This window comes from Rhinatrema bivittatum, chromosome 13 (genome assembly GCF_901001135.1).
Source record: "Rhinatrema bivittatum chromosome 13, aRhiBiv1.1, whole genome shotgun sequence".
Lineage (NCBI taxonomy): Eukaryota > Metazoa > Chordata > Amphibia > Gymnophiona > Rhinatrematidae > Rhinatrema > Rhinatrema bivittatum.
The window spans coordinates 6752510-6774799 of NC_042627.1; the positions used below are offsets into that span (position 1 = coordinate 6752510).

The 22290-nt window shown below is 46.9% G+C and overlaps 1 protein-coding gene and 1 long non-coding RNA gene across 6 annotated transcripts in view; one reads left to right on the plus strand and one right to left on the minus strand.

Annotated features, from left to right (window-relative positions):
• LOC115075533 overlaps positions 1 to 3069 on the minus strand; it is a 120731-nt gene extending 117662 nt beyond the window's left edge. The window contains exon 1 of the long non-coding RNA XR_003852550.1: positions 2975 to 3069. This is a non-coding gene — a long non-coding RNA (uncharacterized LOC115075533). The remainder of the gene's footprint in view (positions 1 to 2974) is intronic.
• An 18-nt stretch (positions 3070 to 3087) lies between these two features.
• Positions 3088 to 22290, plus strand: part of RPS6KB2 (ribosomal protein S6 kinase B2) — a 34225-nt gene continuing 15022 nt past the window's right edge. The window contains exons 1-5 of one of the 5 annotated variants that reach the window (XM_029575995.1): positions 3088 to 3162; positions 8363 to 8397; positions 8516 to 8636; positions 8736 to 8804; positions 9148 to 9295. In XM_029575995.1, coding sequence (XP_029431855.1) covers positions 8393 to 8397; positions 8516 to 8636; positions 8736 to 8804; positions 9148 to 9295 — 343 coding nt within the window. In that variant the 5' untranslated portion in view covers positions 3088 to 3162; positions 8363 to 8392. Of the gene's footprint in view, positions 3429 to 3499; positions 3670 to 3718; positions 3738 to 8362; positions 8398 to 8515; positions 8637 to 8735; positions 8805 to 9147; positions 9296 to 22290 lie in introns of those variants that run through there. The other 4 variants (XM_029575996.1, XM_029575992.1, XM_029575994.1 and 1 more) reach the window with 4 other exon arrangements.

Sequence of the window (22290 nt, forward strand, 5' to 3'; positions counted from 1 at the left end):
AAAATTATTGAAAAAATCGTCCACTCCCAACTCAGTGACCACCTGGAAAGGAACAACATCCTACTCCCCGTGCAATGTGGCTTCAGGAAACAACTAAACACTGAATCACTACTCCTATCTTTAAACGACACCGTGCTCAAAGGATTTGACAACGGCCACAGCTACCTTCTAGGCCTACTAGACCTATCAGCAGCCTTCGACACGGTAAACCATTCAATACTGATTGACCATCCCCCTGAGATGACGTCATCATCGCCAGATATTTAAGGTCTCTTGTTTTGCTAGCTAATCAAGTTAGCAAAGGGTTTCCTACCTAGCTGCCTCCAGGTATCGCTGCGGATGGGATTCGCTCTCCGCATACCTTGCTACTCTGCCTCCTCGGACTTTACCAGGGGTACCCGCTCCTCGGGGGCCTTGCTTTCTCTTTTACTTTTCAGGTCGCAGTCTGAAACAGGTACTCGCTCCTCGAGGGCCCACGTTCCTGGACCTGCTACTGAATATAACTTCTGCCAGGAAGTCACCGCTGCCTACAACACCAGTGAGTTACCATCTCTCTCTCAGAGCTTTCCCTGGAACCAGGTACTCGCTCCTTGAGGGCCTACTTCATTCCAGCTCCTGGGCTATTCTAAGAGACTACAGTGTGAGTGTTACCATCAAGGTTCTGTTCCTGAACTCTGCATACTCTGCCTACTCACTATCTCAGTTTCTCTACAGCTCAGCCTTCCTAGGATCGCTGTTCCAGTGCCTGAGGGACTACAGCCCAGCCGGGCACTTCCAGCTCACTACTGCCACCTCTGGTGGTTCTCAAAAACTGTTAAATAAAAGAACTTGTGTGTGTCTGTCTCCCAACTCTGAGCCTGACCGGTGGTCCCTCTCGGGATCTTCCCCCGAGGGCGTGGTCATCTGCCCCCGGCCCAAGGATCCACCCGCAACTATCACAAATAATAAACACTTTCCCCTTTGATTTACTTTAAATGCTGCTCTATCTCCATTTTAAAGGTTAGTGCCAGAAGCCTGGTTCCACCCTGGTTAAGATGGAGCCCATTCCCCTTCCCTAAAAGGTTCCCCAGTTCCATACAAAGCTGAATCCCTCTTCCTTGCACCATCATCTCATCCACACATTGAGACTCTGGAGCTCTGCCTGCCTCTGTGGACCTGCGCGTGGAACCTAAATTTGGCTTCCAGAACCTCCCTCCCACATTTTCCTATGTCATTGGTGCCCATGTTTACGACAGCCAGCTCCTTCCCAGCACTGTCTAAAATCCTATCTAGGAGACGTGTGAGGTCCGCCACCTTCGCACCAGACAGGCATGTTACCAGGCGATCCTCACGCCCACCAGCCACCCAGCTGTCTACTTTCCTAATAATCAAATCACCAACTATGACGGCCGAACTAACCCTTCCCTCCTGGGCAGTAGCCCTGGGAGACACATCCTCGGTGCAAGAGGACAATGCACTACCTAGAGAGCAGATCTTTGCTACTGGTTCATTTCCTGCTGCACCAGGTTGATACTCTGCTATCAGGAGACCTTCCTCCTCCAAGGCAGCACCAGGTCTGCCACCCTGGAGTTGGGACTTGGCTACTATGTCCCTGAAGGTCTCATCTGTATACCTCTCTGTCTACCTCAGTTCTTCCAGGTCTGCCACTCTAGCCTCCAGAGATTGGACTCGTTCTGAGAATCAGGAGCTCTTTGCACCCGATGCACACATATGTAGAGTATGGAGGCAAGGAACACACTTGAGACAGCTTTCATCGCAGGCAGGAAGGGAAGGGAAGGGGTGAGCCCTCACGAGGCTCTTCCTTTTATTGTACATTCATACAAAGGCAGATGATGTATCCTTACAGGATTGGCTACTTTCCCATAGCAACAGACGAGTCCCTACACTATTGGCTTTGGCTCAGGGGGTGTGCACGGATCATTTCATTGGCTGCTGAAATCTATACCTCCTGACTTTGTCCTGCCTCTGACTAGGGAACACCCAGCCCCTCCCCCAGGAATTCAGGGCTAAGCACAAGCCAGAGAAATACATGAAGTCAGGTATCCTTTCCTAGGCAGAGAGGCTTAAGCACAAGTGATGCTTTTATTCAGGCAAATGTCAGGGAGAAGGGAAGTTAGTGTTTAAACCCTGATGAAATGGCTTGCTGGCAAGTGCATATTTCCCACAACATACAACCTCTCACCAGCAGGTAGAAAAACATACATGTGACACGATGCAAAACAGTGGGAGTCCCCGCCCCTACTTGCTCCTTGTTCAGTTCCTAGTTAAGTTTAGGTTGCTATGCGAGAAGGAATGCATACAATTAGGGTCCTTTAAATGTATTAGTCTTTGCACTATTTATCTGGTAGTGACCTACAAGGGAATGATTAAAACTCTTGATAAGGCATGGGGAATTTGGTTTTCTTTTTGGTGTGGTGTTACCTGCCTATAAATTATGGATGAGCTGGTGGGAGGGGGTGAGAGGGAAAGACAAACACACAAACTCCTGATTTTTGCCTGCCCTCTGACTAGCTATTTAATACAAACACACAACACTCCTAGTTATTTTGCCCGCCTTCTGACTAGCTATTTAATACAGACACACATACACACTAAAGAATATGCCCTAATAGTTTACTTCTCCCCAAAACTTTTAAGTTGTAAAATTTCCCCAAGCAGCACTTTTCAGCCACCAGCAAGGTGATCCTCTCCTCTCAGTGCTCCCAAAGGCAAGACCTACTTATGCTAAAGAAACTGACGGTGAAGGCTGTACTAATATTTTAGCAAATAAGTCTCCCCCGGAAATTAATCTCCACAAACAGTGAACACACTGTTCCTGCAATAAAAGACTCATTTCTTCATGTCTCTCTGCATCAAGGTTTCAGCCCCCAGCAACTTAGTCTGAGGAATAAAATATTCATTTTTCGATGTATCAAATCAATGTCTAAAATCTACATAATTACGCGTTCATACATTTTAAAATAGTTATTGTCACCTCTTTGTGTAGTACTTGAACATTTTCTAGCCTTAGAGCAGCAACGTAAACAGGTAAGTGCCCGCCACGCCGATGACACAAAACTACACCTCCCAGAATCCCCTACTGCTGTTTCCTGTTTCTGCTGGAGCCGCGGCAGAAAGGTCCTCCTGGTTTCCCTCGCGCAGAGAGCAGGCGGAAGTGGAATCGTAGGAGCTCTCGCGGCCGCTTGGGTAGTGGGTGGTGGGAACCCTTTTTGAGTGCTTATGGCATAAGACACAAATTAAGAATGAGAGAGAGCAGAGACCGATGCTGAGAGGCTTTCAGTAGGGGCCGTGGCCATTTTTCCGGAAAGGGGTGCAGGGGGCGGGGGGAGACTTGGCGTACGAACCGGGGCAGCGGCATGGCTGGGGTCTTCGACATCGACCTGGAGACGGAGGAGGGCAGCGAGGAGGAGGATGTGGAGGGGAGCGGAGTGAGTACGGGTAGTGCTCGAGGGGTGGGGGCACCACAGCCGCTGTCATTGGCTGGCGTCTCTCTGACGTCGTTAACCTGCCTGTCAGTGTAGATGTGACGTCAGCAGTAGCTGTGAACAGGATTGTTCTCCGGTGCATTAACCACGTTGTGATGCCGAATATTTAGAAAGGCTGCTGCTACTGGCCAGCCTCTGATCCCAGGCACCAGTTCTCTCTTTGGATAGACATTAGCTGGAAAAAGTAAGGAGAGCTCTCCAAAACTGAATTTGCTATCGATTGCCTCCAGATAGAGCCGAAAGTGGCGGGCGGTAAGAGTCTCAGTACGGGATTAAGTAAATGTCCATCAGCACATTGCCCTTAGAGCCCCCCTATAATGCTGTCTTCTTAGTCCTTCCTCTTACCTTACTGAGTGTCAGCCCCACCAATCTAATGGTTTCTGGCTTCCTTCACCTCCCTCCGTGGCTCTCTCTCTACGCCTACTTTTATCTCATTCCCTGTTATGTTCTCTGGCCCTCTGTCACCTCCTCTCTGGCACCCTTGGCAGTTATCATTCCCTTTCAGTTACTGTCATCTCTCCCTGGCTCTTACATCCTTCCTTTACCGCCTCACAAGTTTTCATGAAACGTAAGAGAGCAGCAACACAGTTGTCCCTGCGGTGAGTGCCCTGTCCCCTTACAAGGCACAATGCTGTCCAACCAGGAAGTACCTGAATTGACTTGTAGAGCAGGGCTTCTCTACCAGTGAGCCTTGGGAAAGTTCTTTCTGTGCTACTGTGCTGGCAGTCCCAGCAAATTCCTCCTCCCTGGGCTCAGGCTCATTGCCTCACATCTGCTTGCTGCTCCAGTCCCTCTGTCCTCTCCCCACGGCAACCAGCCAGCACTGAGGGCCACTGGAAGAGAGGGGAAGGAGCAGGGAGCCAGCCCTGGATGGCAGAGAAGAGCCTCTGTGCCCTGTTTCAGCCCCTCCCCACCTGTCCATCTGCTAGCTGGAGTACGGTGCTTTTGTTGTGCTCTGTGCTTGGAGAGTCACAGCCCCAGACCTTAGATGTCTGTGCTGCAGGGATCTGAGACTCAGCTGACAGCAGAGTAGAGAGCCACCTGGAGCTCCAGTCAGGCAAGAATGATTTGTGGGAAGGGAAGTGAATGATGAAAGCGGGTGAGGAGAGAAGTGGATGAATGCTTGGGACAGGGAGTGCGAAAAGGTGGTGAATTTGGTGAGGAGGGGGTGAATGCTTGAGGAGGAGGCACAGGATGCTGCCACTGCTTTCCATGCATTGCTGCTCTTGCTTTCCAGGGGCAGTGAAAGAATTGGGAGGACCAGCTGGAGCATATCAGGGGAGGGGATGGGAGGAGGGAGGGGGAGAGAAGGGTGTTAAAACCAGGAGGGTGCAGGAGAACACAGAGCGAGAACCAGGGACTTAGGAGAAGAAGAAAGGAGGAAGGACCCCAATTAAGGAGCAGGATGATGGAGAGGGAAGAGGAACGGTTACTGGGAAGATGGATATGGAGAAATGATGCGGGATTAAGGAGCAGAAGGGGGATCCGGGCTAAGGGGAGAGATCTGGTGATGGAGGCCAGAGAGAAGAGGAATAACACTGGATAGGGGAGAGGGAGAGGGGACCAGGTATTGTATGGACAGAGTTGGAAAGAGAAAAAGAGGACTGGGGCTGGGAGATGGAAGATAATGGAGAAAAGGAATGAGGAATGGAGAGAGGAGGAGGAATGAGGAAAGGAGAACATCAAGGAAAGAGCAGAAAGACTGAAGGAAAAAGTATTAAAGGAATGGAAAGAGAAGGAATATCAAAAGAGAAGACCAGTGACTGAGACAGGACGAGCCAGAAAAGCAAGCTAGAGATACCAAAGCTTGGAAACATTGCTTAACAGAGAATATTAAGTAGAGATGTGAATCGGAACCAGAATCGGTTCGGATTTCAGTTCCGATTCACATCTCTAATATTAAGAACTCATCACTATAAATATCCTGTAACCCAGTTCAGATGGAAATGGCTTCCAGTTAGAATTTACATAATGGGATTAGCTGGAGTTTGGTGGCTAATTTTGACTTATTCTGGTATATAATTCTCCTATATCCTGGCCATACCCACCCACTTGGAGCCTTTTTATATTGGGCTCAAAAATATTTTGTGATAACAAAGCTTAAAGAATGTGCTTTTAGGTATGTTTTGAGAGTATATTAGTTCAATTTTCAATGGGGACAGGCCCTGAAATTTTTCCTTAACCACCAAAATAAACTGCTCACTCCCTACTAACCCTGTAGGGAACAAGTATCCCAGATTGGTAATGTTACCCTCCTTCCCACTGGCAGGAAGAGAGCAAGGCTTCTTACCTGCATGCGACTCCTTTGCCAGCTTCAATCTGATGTTCAAACGTGTGGGGCTGGGTCATCTCGCAGGACCCATTGGTTTTGCAAGTTCAGATGTCAGATTGAAGTGTTCATTTCCTGCTGCTGGTGGAAAGGTGGGAGGCGAGCATGAGAATCGGGCAAAACTTGGCTTGGTGCGTCACAAGGATTGAAAGTGTACCATGACATGAAAAAAGGTTGGGAAGCACTGTGGTAGAGAAAGGGGAGCAGGCAGTGGCAGTGCTTGTACTGACCCCGCGCTGCTGCTCTTCATGGAGTTCTGAGGGCCTCCTCCAGTCTTCCATGGCTGGCAAGGAAATTATCCTGCTGTTACAGCCTTTAGCGACTGGAGATATGGACTTTGCCAGCATTAGGCCTCCTGCTTCCATAGTCTTTGGCTGCCAGGATGGGCTCTGCCAGCTCAATAGGCCTCCCACAGTCTTGGTTGGCTGATGGGGCGATCTCTACGAACCACATGATATGAGTCAAAAACATAGAATATGATGGCAGATTAGCACCTTAAGGTCCATCTGAACTTCCCAGTGCTATCTACCTCCGTTCTGACTTTCTCCTCCCTGGGCATTGCAGAATTGCAGGCCAAGGCAGCATTGGTGTGGCTGAATTGTGCTTCCTGGAAGGCGAAGAGTGGCAGCTGCTACCCTTAGGGGACACAACAGGACTCCACGTGGGAATTTGATCTACTTTGAGCAAATGCATGGAAAATTGCACACTAGATGAATCTTTTGGTCTTCATCTGCAGTTATTTCTTCATAAATACGGAGCCTATCCTCTGTGTCTATCCTAGACTTTATTATTGAATTCTTGTTATATTTTTGGGCTCCACCACCTCCATTGGGAGGCCATTACATGTTTTCTTCAGTGAAGAAATATTTCCTGATATTGCTCTTGAGTCTACCTCCTTGGATCCTCATGCCATGACCTCTCGTTCTCGGCTAGAGCATCCCCCCTAGAAAACAGTACTTCTTGTGCATTATTTGTACCTTTTAAGGTATTTGAATGTGTCTTATCATATTCCCCGCCCTGCATTTCCTCTCTATAAATATTTTGGCCCTTAAGTTTCATCTCATATGGCTTTTGGTGTAGACCCTGCACCAGTTTGGTGGCCGTTTTCTGGCCTGTCTCCAGCCTGTCTAAATCCTTTCAAAGGTATAGTGTGAGGGACCTGCACTGGTGCCTGTCTGCACGAGCTGATAATAGACCTCTCTGAGCAGTTGGATTTGACAGCATGGGAGAGTTTGCTGCTGCTGCTGTGCTCCAGGTTCAGGGGCTGGGGTGAGCTGGGGGAAAGTGCCGCAGTCTTGGGGATTCCCTGAATACCTTGACAGTCCTAACCGCATGGCCAGTCCCTGTTTTATCCTCTTCCAACTGTGGGCTTACAGTTCTGCCTTGCTTAATAGAAATTGGAGCTACAAAACTGCATAGATTGCGGTAGGTAAGTTTGGTGACCAAGAGTCACAGATGGGTCTGGTTTACAGGTTGCTGAGTACATTTGCAGGCAGTTGGTCTGTGAAACCGGGCAATCAGGATATTTTGGCTGTCTTCTAAAAATTAGACGTGGTCATGGCTCTTGGGAACTGTGCTGCAGATTCACTGGGTAAAACCTGGACTAGCACAGCCTACCTGATGACGTTGAGCATATTTTGAACCCTAGACAGAGTGAGTGTTTGTAAAGCCGCAGCAGCAGCTAGAGACATTAATCTTAGCATGTTTCACTTCATTCCCAAAAGAAGGTTTCTCTTTTCCTATTACATTTCTAATTTTTGAGAGCATTTTTTCTTTTTGGTACTAATATTGATGCCTGAGGCTACCAAGCTTTTTTTCCTTCTTCTTCCTACAGCACCTCTAATATCCTGAGACCACTTTCCTCAGGCCTTATTTTGGCCTAGCAGTTTCATGCCTGCTCCTTTGGTTTCCAGTTCAATCAGGACCAGTTTCTGTTGGGCTACAGCACCATGAGCTGCTACACGCGGTGGTTATCGTATTTTATCTACTCCTCTTCCCCTCCCCTCCCCCAATTCAGCACAGGCTTGGTAGCAACGGTCCTTGGCCAGGGGCCGCAAACCACAGATCCCTTTGGGGAACTTAGCGGATCCATTTCTGCCAACTTTCCTTTTCCGTTGAGCGATGGCCAAGACTTCATCCACTGGGGGGGTGGCTGCTAACGTTGCCACTGCGGCATCTCCAACCACCACCTGCCCGGGAATCAAACCCCTGCCCGCCACACACCCAGCCGGGCCCTGCTATCCTCGTACATGTTGTGTCAGCCAGCGTAGCTCACATTTCATACACAAGAAGAGAAAAACCTGCGAAGAGCACTTTATAGCCTTTTTTCAGTTAAGTCATCACAAATATATTTAAAAGTTGTTTTCTAGCAATTCTGGGAAACATAAGCATGAAGATTCATATTGCTGACACACTTTTTAAGAATATTTTCAAAGCGTACGATGTCGGTTACCAATTTATATATGAAGTATCTTCTGATTTATTTTTTTTTAAATGTACTTCCGATAGATGAATTGCATTTACGTGGTTAATTTTCTTTTAAACGTAGGCAGTGCACTTGGATTCGAAGGGGGACTGCATGCAGTAAGTAATGGTTTTTCTGAACCCTTTATAGCATCTCGGCCACCGTTAATGCGCCTGCTTCAGTCTCTCTGCTCTGTGACGAGGGGTGCAAGCACCGGTGTTGTCTCTCTCCTTACAGAGCGCTGGGTCCGTGCGAGGAGTTTGAGATTTCGGAGGACAACGTTAACTGCGGCTCAGAGAAGATTGGCCCTCAGTGCTTTGAGATGCTGCGCGTCCTTGGCAAGGGGGGCTACGGCAAGGTGCAGTTATAACCACTGCCCCTTCAGATCTTTGCTTTCTTCCCAGGAGCAGGCTGGGCAATTATGGGTTACCTTATTTTTTTTTTTTTTCCCCTTTAGGTTTTTCAAGTGCGAAAAGTCCAAGGAACCAATGCTGGGAAAATATTTGCAATGAAAGTGTTGAAAAAGGTAACGTGATAAAAGTGCAGGTCGCTAGAAACTCGGCAGACCTTAACGGAGCTTTGTGGTAAGGAAACGCCCAATGCCGGCACCGTGGCAGGTCCATGGCGGGTTGGCTGGCACCTCCCGTGCATTTGCACACAGCACGATTCCCAGGCGCTACTGCCGGAGCGCCGCTCCTGCCGCAGGAGTCCCAGCTGGCCCCACGCGGCCAGTGCATTTCTGTGAGGAAGCCTGCGACACAGCGAATGGCCTGAATGGCACTGGCAGGAGGAAGCACCGGCAGGGCACTGCTATGAGGAAACTTTCTATCGCAGTCCTTATCCCTTTTTTCTCTGCCTTCTTCCGTTAGGCAAAGATTGTCTGCAATGCCAAAGACACGGCACACACCAAGGCAGAGCGGAACATCCTGGAATCCGTGAAACACCCCTTCATTGTCGACTTGATCTACGCCTTCCAGACTGGTGGCAAACTCTACCTCATCCTGGAGTGCTTAAGTGGTAAGCGTGCTGCCGCCAAGCTCTTATCCTCTCCCCCTGCGTGAGGCCTGACGTCCCTTTCCCTTCTTCCCTCCCTGGTCAGTGTTCAGCTCTGCATTTGCATCATCCTGTAGCCTTAAAAGTGAAAGCAATTCTACGCTAGAAGAGAGAGCACTCTCAGTACCTGTTAGTAAGGGTTGCCAGTCCCTTCTGATGTACTGCAAAACGATGAGGGGTGTGGAGGGCAAAGGTAGGGAAGGGGGAGTATGGGTGGAATGGTGGAACGATGAATCATCTCTCGTCGGTGGGGTGGTTCTACGCAGAAGGCCTCCATAAGGATGGCCAAATGGAAATAGCACTGATCATTGGCTGACAGCAGCGAATGACCCACAGAAGCTTACATAAATTGGGGGGGCTTACTCCCCACCCCACTCCACACACCCCCACACCATCCTTAGGATCATGTTTAATAAGATAAAGAGAGCATGAATCTGACATTGGGCATTACTTTCCCCCCGAGGTCAGGGTGAAGAGTGCACCACTTATCACATAGTATGGTAGCCGCAGTGCGCTGTTACCTAGTAAGACTATTGGAACAACGTATATGACTCAGGCTTATTACCTTTAAGAGCTGCACAGACTTATGTATAACAAATATTTTATTTTTCCATCAACATTTCCTTTCTTTTTCTCAGCTAGAGCAAATTATTAAATAGTGTATACATTTAAAACAGGTTTCAGAAAGTTATAAGGTGATTTCTTACAAACTATGATGATGATGTGCAGTAGAACATTGTGTGGCGAGAGGAACCAAGATGGCTGCCATCTGGCTCTGGAACCCAGGGTTCTTCTCTGACATTTGTTTTTCTCCTTGCTGAAATGGGAATGGGAAAGGAGAAGGTTCAGATCTACATGGTAGAGCTTCTAGTGCCTTCCAGGAGACCTATGTTGAATCATTGAAGCAGGCTGATAAAACTAGAATAAGCGATGGGAGCCATAAGAATTCCCCAAATCTCAGAGACGTCTCTGAGCCCTGGTGATTGGACACCTCCACGGCTGCCCAGATTCTAGCTGACCGCAGATTCCTCTGTTCTCTCTGCTGTACTATGTAGTTGATGGTGGTGGGGCTTCTGGAGGGGGAGGGGCGGCACAAGCCTGGAGCCAGAGTCCAGGTCTAAGGCACTGGAGGCCATTAGGATTGCTGGAGAAGATGGCAGATCACTACGCAGAGGAATCCTGTCAGTGAAATGTCTGATGGCTTCTCAAGCCGAAACTTGGCATTCGTGGGACCCAAGCCAGTAACCTTGACCTTGAAAATCATGTCGCCGAGGGAAATTGACCAGGCCATTTCAAGGCTAGAAGGTATTTTAGCTTGTTGTATTGTCCAGCTGCATTCTTTTTTTGATGGAGCCCAGCCCATGTTAGGAAAATATAAGTTCCTGAGGCAAAATATCTTTGAAGAGTCAATTCTCCACCTTAAAAACATCCTGTGATTCTTCACAGTGAGGTGGAGATAGTGAAAAATTCCACAAGGAAAATATATTCTGATTCACTGATTTTAAAAGAGTGCCTCAGGGATCTGTATTGGGACCCTTACTTTTCAATATATTTATAAATGATCTGGAAAGAAATACGACGAGTGAGGTAATCAAATTTGCAGATGATACAAAACTGTTCAGTGTAATTAAATCACAAGCAGATTGTGATAAATTGCAGGAAGACCTTGTAAGACTGGAAAATTGGGCATCAAAATGGCAGATGAAATTTAATGGATAAGTGCAAGGTGATGCATATAGGGAAAAATAACCCATGCTATAGTTACACAATGTTAGGTTCCATATTAGGTGCTACAACCCAAGAAAGAGATCTAGGCGTCATAGTGGATAACACATTGACATCGTCGGCTCAGTGGGCTGTGGCAATCAAAAAAGCAAACAGAATGTTGGGAATTATTAGAAAGGGAATGGTGAGTAAAACGGAAAATGTCATAATGCCTCTGTATCGCTCCATGGTGAGACCGCACCTTGAATACTGTGTACAATTCTGGTCGCCGCATCTCAAAAAAGATATAATTGCGATGGAGAAGGTACAGAGAAGGGCTACCAAAATGATAAAGGGGATAGAACAGCTCCCCTATGAGGAAAGGCTGAAGAGGTTAGGGCTGTTCAGCTTGGAGAAGAGACGACTGAGGGGGGATATGATAGAGGTGTTTAAGATCATGAGAGGTCTAGAACGGGTAGATGTGAATCGGTTATTTACTCTTTCGGATAATAGAAGGACTAGGGGGCACTCCATGAAGTTAGCATGGGGCACATTTAAAACTAATCGGGGAAAGTTCTTCTTCACTCAAAGCACAATTAAACTCTGGAATTTGTTGCCAGAGGATGTGGTTAGTGCAGTTAGTATAGCTGTGTTTAAAAAAGGATTGGATAAGTTCTTGGAGGAGAAGTCCATTACCTGCTATTAATTAAGTTAACTTAGAAAATAGCCACTGCTATTACTAGCAAAAGTAGGATGGAATAGACTTAGTTTTTGGGTACTTGCCAGGTTCTTATGGCCTGGTTTGGCCTCTGTTGGAAACAGGATGCTGGGCTTGATGGACCCTTGGTCTGACCCAGTATGGCATGTTCTTAAAGTTTATTCCACCCTTTGAGAAGTTTAAAAAGTACTTCCTGGAGGCTCTGAAGTTCCCTCCGGGATCATTGTTTCCTACTTTCTGCCGATGATGAAGTGTCAAGCAGCCAGCCTCGGTGGATTCGTTGTCTTGGAGAAATCACAGGAAGAAATAACCTCTCCAGCAACTTTAATAGGAAGCCTTTGTCCCACATCTAGTCAGAGACTGGACTTTGAAAATATATTTTCGAAGTAAAGACGTGCTCTGATCGTCTGTTCAGAAAAAGAGAATTGCCTAATGAGTCCTGACTGACTCCATTTAAAAAGAGGTCTTTCTTTGCAGTTACAGCTAAAAAGACTTGCTCTTGGTGCAGATTGCTTTCTGAAGTTTCCATACAAAATATTTGTAAAACATAAAGGAAATTGCTCTGAATTTTGGGATGTTGGACATTTAGAAATGTTTGTTAGCGATAAGCCTGCCGTGGATGTTGTGGTTTCATCCCCAGATTTTCAGGATATCCACAATGAATTTGCATGAAATCAAATTTGTCTGCTGTGGAAGCAGTGCATGCACATTTATCTCATGCATATTCATTGTGGATACGCTGAAAACCCGACTCCAGGACAGGTTTGGGAAGCCCTAATGTAAATAGACTACATTTCGGGTTTTTGTCTATGTAGATTTTAAGATAGCTAATAATACAATAGTACTGAAGTAAATGACTTGTTCCCTGTATGTACCCGGATCAGCTATAAGAGTATTTTTCCTTTCTTTTTAAAAAATCTTTCCCTTGGTATCCTCAATTTTTGGGGGGGATTTCTTAGAACACTCTTGACTGTTTCATCTTTTTCTTGACTAGTAGTCTTTCCGTGTTTATTGGTTGGAAATATGCTGTGTTGTTTTCTTTAATTTCAGGTTATTCATATGATTGTGTTTGGAATTCATTAATAAAAAGGAAAAGGGGAAAAAACCCATGTTTCTTCCCGGTCCAATCGGAGAAGGCAAATCTTGAAGCCATTTAAGTTTACCTTACCCCCACCTTCAAAAACAAATAAAGACAAATCATTTTTATAGATTTTATTCAGTGAAACCTTTAGGTAACATTTTTCTTTAGCACCCCGGACGTTCACCAAGATCATAGTGGTGGTGGCGGCAACACTGAGAAAAGGATGTATGAGGATCCCATCCTATCTAGACGTTTGGCTGATCAGGGCGAAATCCTCAGAGTAAAGCCACCAGGCAACCAACAGAGTCAAAAGTCTACTGGAGAGCCTCGGATGGGTGGTCAACACAAACAAGAGCTGTCTACAGCTCTCACAGTCTCTAGAATACTTAGGAGTCCGATTCGACACCAAAGAAGACGAGGTCATCCTAACACCGACAAGGAGATCAAAACTCAGGAAACAGTTGCAAACCCTGCTGAGTGAACCTCGCCCCACAGCATGGGATTACCTACAGGTCCTCGGTTTCATGGCATCCACCTTGGAGGTAGTACCATGGGCACGAGCTCACATGAGACCCCTACAGCGCTCCCTGCTATCGCGATGGAATCCACTGTCCCAGAACTACGCCGTACGTCTACAGCTCCCGGGCAGAGTTCGGGCCCAACTACGATGGTGGCTACAAGTCCCACCACCTGAGCCAGGGAACAAGACTATCGTCAGCGACCTGGATCCTGCTCACCACGGATGCCAGCCTACGAGGATGGGGCATACACTGCGAGGAGCTAACTGCCCAAGGGCAGTGGAACGCAGAAGAGTTGGGATGGAACATCAATCGCCTGGAAGCCCGGGCAGTCAGATTAGCCTGCTTGCGGTTCGGGCACAGACTCTGAAACAAAGCGGTCAGTGTTATGTCGGACAACGCCACAACAGTGGCCTACATCAACCGTCAGGGAGGAACCAGAAGCCAACAGGTGTCTCTGGAAATAGACTCCCTAATGTCGTGGGCGGAAAGGAATCTCCAGGAGATCTCGGCCGTCCACATCGCCGGGAAAGACAACATCATGGCAGATTACCTCAGTAGAGAAAGTCTAGACCCAGGAGAATGGAAACTATTGACCGCAGCGTTCCAACTGATAGTGAACCGTTGGGGAACACCAACCATGGATCTTCTGGCAAACCGGTCCAACGCTCAAATGCCCAGTTACTTCAGTCGCAGGCGGGAACCTCAGTCCCAGGGGATCGACACCCTGGTGCAGACCTGGCCACAGGAGACTCTGCTGTATGCCTTCCCACCGTGGCCCCTATTAGGCGTCATCATTCACAAGATTGGCCTACACAGGGGACGAGTACTTCTTGTGGCCCCGGACTGGCCAAGAAGACCGTGGTACGCAGACATGCGAAGACTACTGACAGGGACTCCCCTGCCACTACCTCCACACAGAGACCTGCTCCAGCAAGGGCCGATCCTCCATGAGGATCCAGCTCGGTTCTCTCTTACGATCTGGCCATTGAGAGGGCTCGCCTAAGAAACAGCCCCCGAGTGTCCGCTCTAATTGACACCCTACTCCGAGCGCGCAAGTTCTCTACATCTCTAACATACATAAGGATTTGAAGAATATTCGAAGCCTGGTGCGAGGACCACGACATCATTCCACGCTCAGTCAAAATTCCTGCGATCTTGGAATTCCTACAGAGCGGCCTACAGAAGGGATTGTCCCTCAATTCCATCAAGGTACAGGTGGCTGCATTGTCATGCTATGGATCCAATCGCGAGGGCGACACCATAGCCTCTCACCCGGATGTTTCACACTTCCTGAAAGGAGTCAAGCACATACAACCCCCTCTAAAGTGGCCGGTACCTCTTTGGAACCTCAACCTGGTCCTGGATTTCTTAGCAGGAGCCTCTTTCAGACCTCTCCGCGGCCTGTCACTCCGACTATAACATTGAAGACAGCCTTCCTGCTGGCAGTTTGTTCAGCCTGTTGTATATCCGAACTACAAGCACTGTCCTGCCTGGAGCCGTTCCTCAGACTCACCCCGGGAACCATCCAGTTACGCACAGTGCCGTCATTTCTCCCCAAAGTGGTGTCTCACTTCCATATCAACCAAACCATCTCGCTACTATCGCCAGATGAACATAAGAATTCAGAAGAAGCTCAAAGTCTACGCCACCTCAACATCGGCAGGCTCCTATCCAGATACCTGGAAATGTCGGATCCCGTACAAAAAACAGACCACCTATTCGTCCTTCACAGCGGGAAGAGGGAAGGGGAAGCAGCCTCTCGAGCAACCATAGCCCACTGGATCAAAAAAGTTATCAAGGCGGCCTAAGTAGAAGCAGGCAAGCTGCTGCCTTTTCAAGTCAAGGCCCATTCTACTAGAGCCCAGGCAGTGTCCTGGGCAGAAACCAAGATGTTGTCACCCGCCGAGATCTGTCGGGCGACGACACGGTCCTCCATCCACACCTTCTCCAGGTTTTACCGCCTGGATTTTCAGGCTCAGGAAGACACAGCATTTGCAAGAGCAGTACTAAGTGGGTCACGGGCAGCCTCCCACCCGGTTCGGGAGTAGCTTTTATACATCCCATTGGTTCTGAGTCCATCTGCTACACTAAGGAAAACGAAATTATCAGGTAAGTAATTTCTCCAGTTTGGATGTGCCAGTCCCCATAGTACTGGTAGGCTGAAATGGGAGGGGGAGGGGTTCCCATTCCAGTTAGCATTAGAAATTATGCTATTTAACCCTAAAAATGGCATTTAGCACTGAGCAGGACAGGTGAAAGAGAATAAACTGTGGGAGGATATTCATCTTAACTATAGTTATCCTGCTGGACAGTGACAGGAGAGTCTTGCCACCCTGCCAAACGGTTTTTAATCTGTGCCATAGCCAGGAGATAATTTTTCATGACAAGATCTCTGAAAGCCCTCATGATATTGATACCTAGATATTTAAACCCTTCACAAGACAGGGTAATATTCATGACTGCAACCTGATAAAGGCTCAGTGGACTGTGAAAATCTAGGACATGTGGGGAGTTTCAGAGCTAAGTTGTCTGTTCTGGCAGAGGAAGCCATGGTGGCTGAGGAGAAGAGCTGAGCCAGGATGGCCTCTCTCTGGTCTGCAAATTTTAGCAGTACCCAGACTCAAAAGTACCTTAAACACCTCCTTCACATGTGTCCTAATTTGGAGGTTTCAAAAATCTTATTGAAAGGGACTTGTCCTAGAAAGAGATCACATGACATTACTTGCAATGAATGAAGATAAAGGCAAACCTTTAACGAGTTGAAAAATTGTCCCTGATAGCCACGCCTGCTTCTTTGTTACTAATAAACTTTAAGATGTTGAAGGTGAGCTGCCATTTTTGTCTGACAAACATGGAAAATAATTATAAACATAAAAAATTGCCATACTGAGTCAGACCGAGGGTCCATCAAGCCCAGCATCCTGTTTCCAACAGTGGCCAATCCAGGTTACAAGTATCTGGGAAGAACCAAACAGTAAAAACTGGTACTAAGCAGCGGCTATTCCTCAAGTCAGCTTGGTTAATAGTAGTTTATGGACTTCTCCTCCAGAAACTTGTCCAACCCTTTTGTAAACCCAGCTACACTAACTGCCTTAACCACATCCTCTGGCAATGAATTCCAGAACTTAATTGTGCGTTGAGTGAAAAAGAATTTTCTCTGATTTGTTTTAAATGTGCTACTTGCTAACTTCACGGAGTGTCCTCTAGACCTTGTATTATCTGAAAGAGTAAATAACAGATCCACATTTTCCCATTCTGGTCCTCTCAAGATTTTATAGACCTCTATCATAGCCATCTTTTCTCCAAGATGAACAGCCCTAACTCTTAAGCCTTTCCTCCATAGAGGAACCATTTCATCCCATTTATCATTTTGGTTGCTCTTCTTCATTGTAAAGCATTTGGGAAGAGATTTGAAAGACTTAAACAAGTATGCCCTAGAGGAAAGGTGAGATAGGGGAGATATGATAGATATTTAAATACCTCAGAGATATCAGTGCACAAGACGCATGCCTTAATGGAAAGGTAAAAGGTGGAAAGCTCAGAAATAATCTAAGGAAATATTTCTTTACAGAGAGGGTAGTGGATGCATGGAGCAGCCTCCCAGAGGAGACGGTGGAGGCAAGGACAGGATCTGCAGTCGGGAAAGCCTGGGATGAGCACAAGAGATCTCTGAGGGATTGTAGAGCTGGGCAGTTTGGGTCTTTTTCTGCCAGCACGTTTCTGTGACTTGGAGCGTTTCCAGCAGACCCTTGTTTTCTAGGGTTCATCTTGACTGATGTTTTGGGGATATATTCTAGGTTAAAGCAGCAGTGTCCCAAATTCACACCAACAACCCCGAATAGATTTCTTTATGATCACGCCTCTTGTCAAGGAGGATTCTTGATGTACATTTTGTTATGTGTTTGCTTGTTCTGCTTCTAGCCTCGCTCTAGGAATATCTTATCCAGCAGTGGGAAATTAGGGCGTATCTGGAGAAGGGCCTATAGTGTTACAAAATAGCACTATTATACAATCATAGGGGAGCATTCCAACACAGCTGACTCTGCTGCTTTGAGATTAAGGAATAAAATAAAGACAGAGGTTTTCTCTCCTTTCTTAGAGGTTGTTCCTCTTTACCATTAGTAATTCTCTGTACCTACCACGCAGGGGCACTGCCAGCAATTAAGAATATAGAGCATATAATTAAGTGTAACTGACTAAGTAACTGCCTAGTGGTCCCCTCCACAGGGATCTTGTACTTGCCGCTCCGGAGTGCCTCCAGCAGTTAAGGTATAAAGGGAGAGATTTTTAAAGTTGCAAAGTCCACATGTACTTCTCTTTCAGAATTGCTCCTCAGGTACAAAGGACCCACAAACTCTGCACTTACTTCTTTCAGATTTGTTCTGGAAAACAGCCTCCTTTGAAGCTAGTTAAATGCACTCCTAGGTGTACTTTTAGGCAGTTTCAAATGGGCCAGCTTTCCCAAGAAAATCCCTATTTCAGAACTGACCTCAGAATGCCCAGGGTTACCTGATGCAGGGCTCCTGGCTGTGGATTTGCAGATGGTAAAAGAGGTTTTTGGGGGTTTTTTCAAAGCTTGATCCCATCCCAAACTCCAGGAGGGCTGCAGTTTTTGATGACTGCGTTTGAGCATGCGTGTGCTCCCGTGTATGTGGTGATATAATATGTGAGAACTGATGGATGAAAGATTGTATCATTTCATGTGATCTCTTAGAAAATGTCATCCACTCTGCAAAAGTTTTGTTAGTATAAAATTCCTTCAGAAATTTCAGGACAAGCCACTCCAGTGGTCCAGCAGCAGCAGCAGTGTGTGTGGGAGAGCTATGTTCGGGTTTCAGACGCAGCTTCTCCCCGTTTAGGCTGACCAGGGCTGGGGAGTTAGCATTCACAGTGTCTAGGAAGAAGGGAGTTCCAGCCATCACTCAACAGCGCCATCTAATGGCCATGCTCAGGATGTGTGCAGGTTCCAGAGGAGTATTCCAGTGATGGCTGAAATGTCTATTAAAAAAAAACCCCCAAAAGCTAAAAAAAACCATAAAAAAGAGTGAGGATAAATCTCCAGGTAACTGTGAATGAAGACAGGCAAGTTCTGATTGATCCAAGAGCCCAAAAACTAAAACTAGGAAACTCAGACCAAAAAGCCTCAGAAAAAGTGGTTAAAACTGGAAAAAAAAAACCTCTTGCATTGGCCCCATTTATAAATAACAGATGTGTGACTCTTTGCACACTGTGGAAAAGCCTTAAATTCCAGGGTTGCATGTAGTGTAACTCCTGAACTCAATCTGTTGTAGTTTCCTTCCCATCATTCTGTTTAATCTTTCGGTAGTTCAGAGTGTTGAGGGTGTTAGGACATTTTAGGGTGTGCAATGTGTTGATATATACAGGTATCTATCTGTGTGTTCTATATGAGGCCTCAGAGCAAGTACCATGGAGCCTGCTTAAAGCCATGATTATGAGTAATTAAACATGGGGGCAAGTTTTGAATGCCGGTGCAGTTAGAAAGTAAGCAGGTACATCAGCTGTGGCCTTGGCATCAGTTCTCAAAAGGACGTTCAGATGTTCATTCTCTTTGAGAATTACCTAGGGAAAAGGTACCTGCAGAGGTTGACACCTGTTTTTTGCAAATACTTTTTTCCTTAAATGCAAAGCAGCGTGCTTTCTTGTATTCATTACCTTATCTGTCTCTTCTGTTTCATCCTGCTACACCAGTCCAGTGAGTCCGTACAGGCGTATGGAGGCAGAGCACACTGTGTTCCTCCGTGACATCATTGCTACTGTATAGAGGTGGTTCATCACGGAGAGAGAATCCATTAGGACTCACGTGTGGTACAGCCTGAGTATTTGGGAAGCACTGATGCAGCTAGGCCTGGGCCCCTGGTACATCCAGACGAGTGAGGCCACCCAAGAGGTTCCTAGTACCAGAGGGGACTCTTATTGAGTCGTGGGGGGGGAAGGATTCTCCCTTTTATAATTATAAAAGTAGGGAATTTTTGAAATTTGGGTGTTTGCCATTGTTTGGCGAGGACCCTCTTGCTGCAGCCCCCCAACCCAGCAACCTGCTGTGTCTTTTAAGGCAAGAAAGAACCAAAAAATTGCTGTGAGTTGCATGGAAGACCTTGTTTCAGGCCATGGTGTCCCTTCAGGCAGGGAGAGAAGAGAGTCTGTGCAGGCTCTGGCATCGGGTGAGTGCCTGAGGGGTGTAAGTTACTGGCAACTTCTGCTTGTGGGGGTGAGCTTGCAGTGCTGTGGAGCACGTGGCCCTAAGCGATCTGCATTGTCCTCATGGACCCTCGGTACAGCATGTGTGCAAGTGGGAGTTGTGTCGGGAGAGTTGTCTCGGTCATCCAGGGGCCTAATCGCCACCTCAATCTTTGGGCTATCTGGAGGGAATTTTCAAAGCACCTTACTACAGACAGGAAAGTCAAGTTGATCAGTCAGGTATGGTCCTTTGTTATTCGGTCAGTCCTCAGAGCCTGAGATTATGTACAGCTTCTCGGTTCCATGGTGGCCACTTTGGATCTACTTTCATGGGATAGGGTTCATATGAGGCCTCTTCAAGCTTCCTTATCTCATTGGTCTCCCCTTTCTCAGGACTACAAGGTTCTTCATCCTGTCTTATCAGTAAAGGATGGTCATTGGTCGTGGATGCTCCTTCTGAACCTTATGTGGGGGGATCAGTTTGTTTCCCTCTCCGCCCCCCACTTGGATCCTAATCATGATGGACATGAGCCTTTCTGGTTGGGGAGCCCATTGTCTGGATCAGATAGTCCAGGGTCACTGGTCTCTGAAAGAAGCGGCGTGGTCTGCCATCAGGCTGGAGACCAGAGCAATAGTACTCTGACAGTGCCATGGTGGTGGCACACGTGAACAGGCAGGGTGGCACCAGAAGTAGGGGCATCTCAGAGGAAATTAATTTGCTCTTTCCTTGGGCAGAAGAGAATCTGTAGAACTTAGCAGTGGCCCACATTGTGGGTCAGGTGAATGTTCAAGCTGATTTTCTCAACAGGAATCTTCTTGACCCAGGAGAGTGGGAATTGAGCCAAGACGTTTTCCAGCAGGTAGTCCCAAGGTGGGGTCTGTCCCACATGGACTTAATGACAACTTGTAAGAATGTCAAAGTTCCACCATATTTCAGTTGGCGCAGGGAGGCTGATGCCATTGGCATAGGTTCGTTCGTCGTGCAGCCTTGGCCAGACACTTCTTTGTGTTTTCTCCTTGCTCCTTGATTGGAAGACGTCTTTGTAAGATCGAAATGAAAAGCAATCGAGTAGTCCTGAGAGTGCCAGATTGGCCTCTGAGATCTTGGTTTGTGGATTTAATAAGGCTTTGGATCAACCATCCTCTCCCCAGTGCCCGGAGTCTTCTGGTACAGGATCTTCTTGTCATGGAAGACTCATCTCCATTTCATCTTACAAGCTTAGCTCTTGAGCAGTCGTGCTTACAATGATAAGGTTACTGTTCCTTGGTAATTTCAGTCCTGTTGAAGGCCTGGGAGAATTCCACTTCCTTGGATTGTATTTTGGTCTGGCACTTTTTCAGGCTTTCTGCAAGGATTGTGCAGTTTTTCCTTTTTGTTCTGATATCCCTTACATTTTGGCCTTTCTTCAAATGGGACTAGAGAAGGGACTGGCCCTACGATCTTTTGAGGGTGCAAGTTGCAGCCATTTCTTGTTATGGGGCCCTATTCGTGGTGTTTCCATTACAGCTCATCTGAATCTTTCTTGTTCTCTTCAAGGGGCAAAAAGGTTGCACCCTCCCTTTGAACCCATTAAAGCAGATTTCTCTTAAGGATCTTACCTTGAAAGCTGTTTTCCTGGTGGCAACCTGCTGAGATACAAGCTTTAGCTGGCAGGGTTCCTTTGCTGATCATATCGCCCGATTCTGGTTTTTTTAGGGTGATGTTGGTGTTTCATTTGTATCAGTCTGATTCTCTGCTGACTTTTTCAAAGGATGAGTGGCGGAGCACCAACAGATCTAAGAGGTTCGTCGTAACATAGTAATGATGGAGTAAAAAGATCAAATGGTCCATCCAGTCTACCCAGCAAGTTCCTTATGGTAGTAACCTGTTGGATGTTCATTGGGTATCTGGAAATTACTAACTCTTTTCATAAAACAGGCCATCTGTGGGGGTGTTCTGTGTGCCCCGTGAGGGGGGGTGGGATCTAAGACGACTTTAGCGAGATGAATTGGGGATACAATTTCTTTGGCGTACATGCTCAGGGTGGCAGAACCCTGACATCATTCACTCCATCCTACTCGAGCCTAATCATCGTCTTGGGCAAAAGCAGTGGCCCTCGTGCCAGCAGATTTTGCAAAGTGGCTGCTTAGTCATCCTTGTATTTGTTTGCAAAACATTAAAGATTTGGATGTGCTTGGTAGAGAACTCAGTTGATGAGGCTGGGATTCTCAATGCAGCTCTTCCTTCCTCCCTCTCTGATTAGTGGGGCTTTGGTACTTCCCACCTGTACGGACTCATCGGCCTGGTGTAGCAGGATGAAATGGAAGGATAAACGTTTTACCTGTTTAATTGTCTTTCCATGATTCCTGCTATACCAGTCCAGGGCCCCCCAAGGAAGCTGGGCCTTTTTATGCAGATCTATGTCTGAAATATGTGTATATTTTATAGGAAATATGTTTATATTTTATAGGAAGGTTTGTCAGATGCTGATTGTCACCTTCTGGTTTTGTTCTGCTTCTTGTTTTTTTCTGTCTTGATTTCATTTGTTGGAGCAGGTTTTTTTTTCCAGATAAGAGGACTTTTCTCTCTAAAGGTTTTGAAATTTATGATTGATCATTCTGTCTGGTATAATCTGGTTCAGTATTTTGTCAGGGATTTGTTTCAGTACTGCACCACCTCTGTGGAGTGGCGAAGATGTCATGGAGAGAAACCATGTGCTCTGCCTCCGTCTGCTGACATGGAGCCGCAAACCACCTG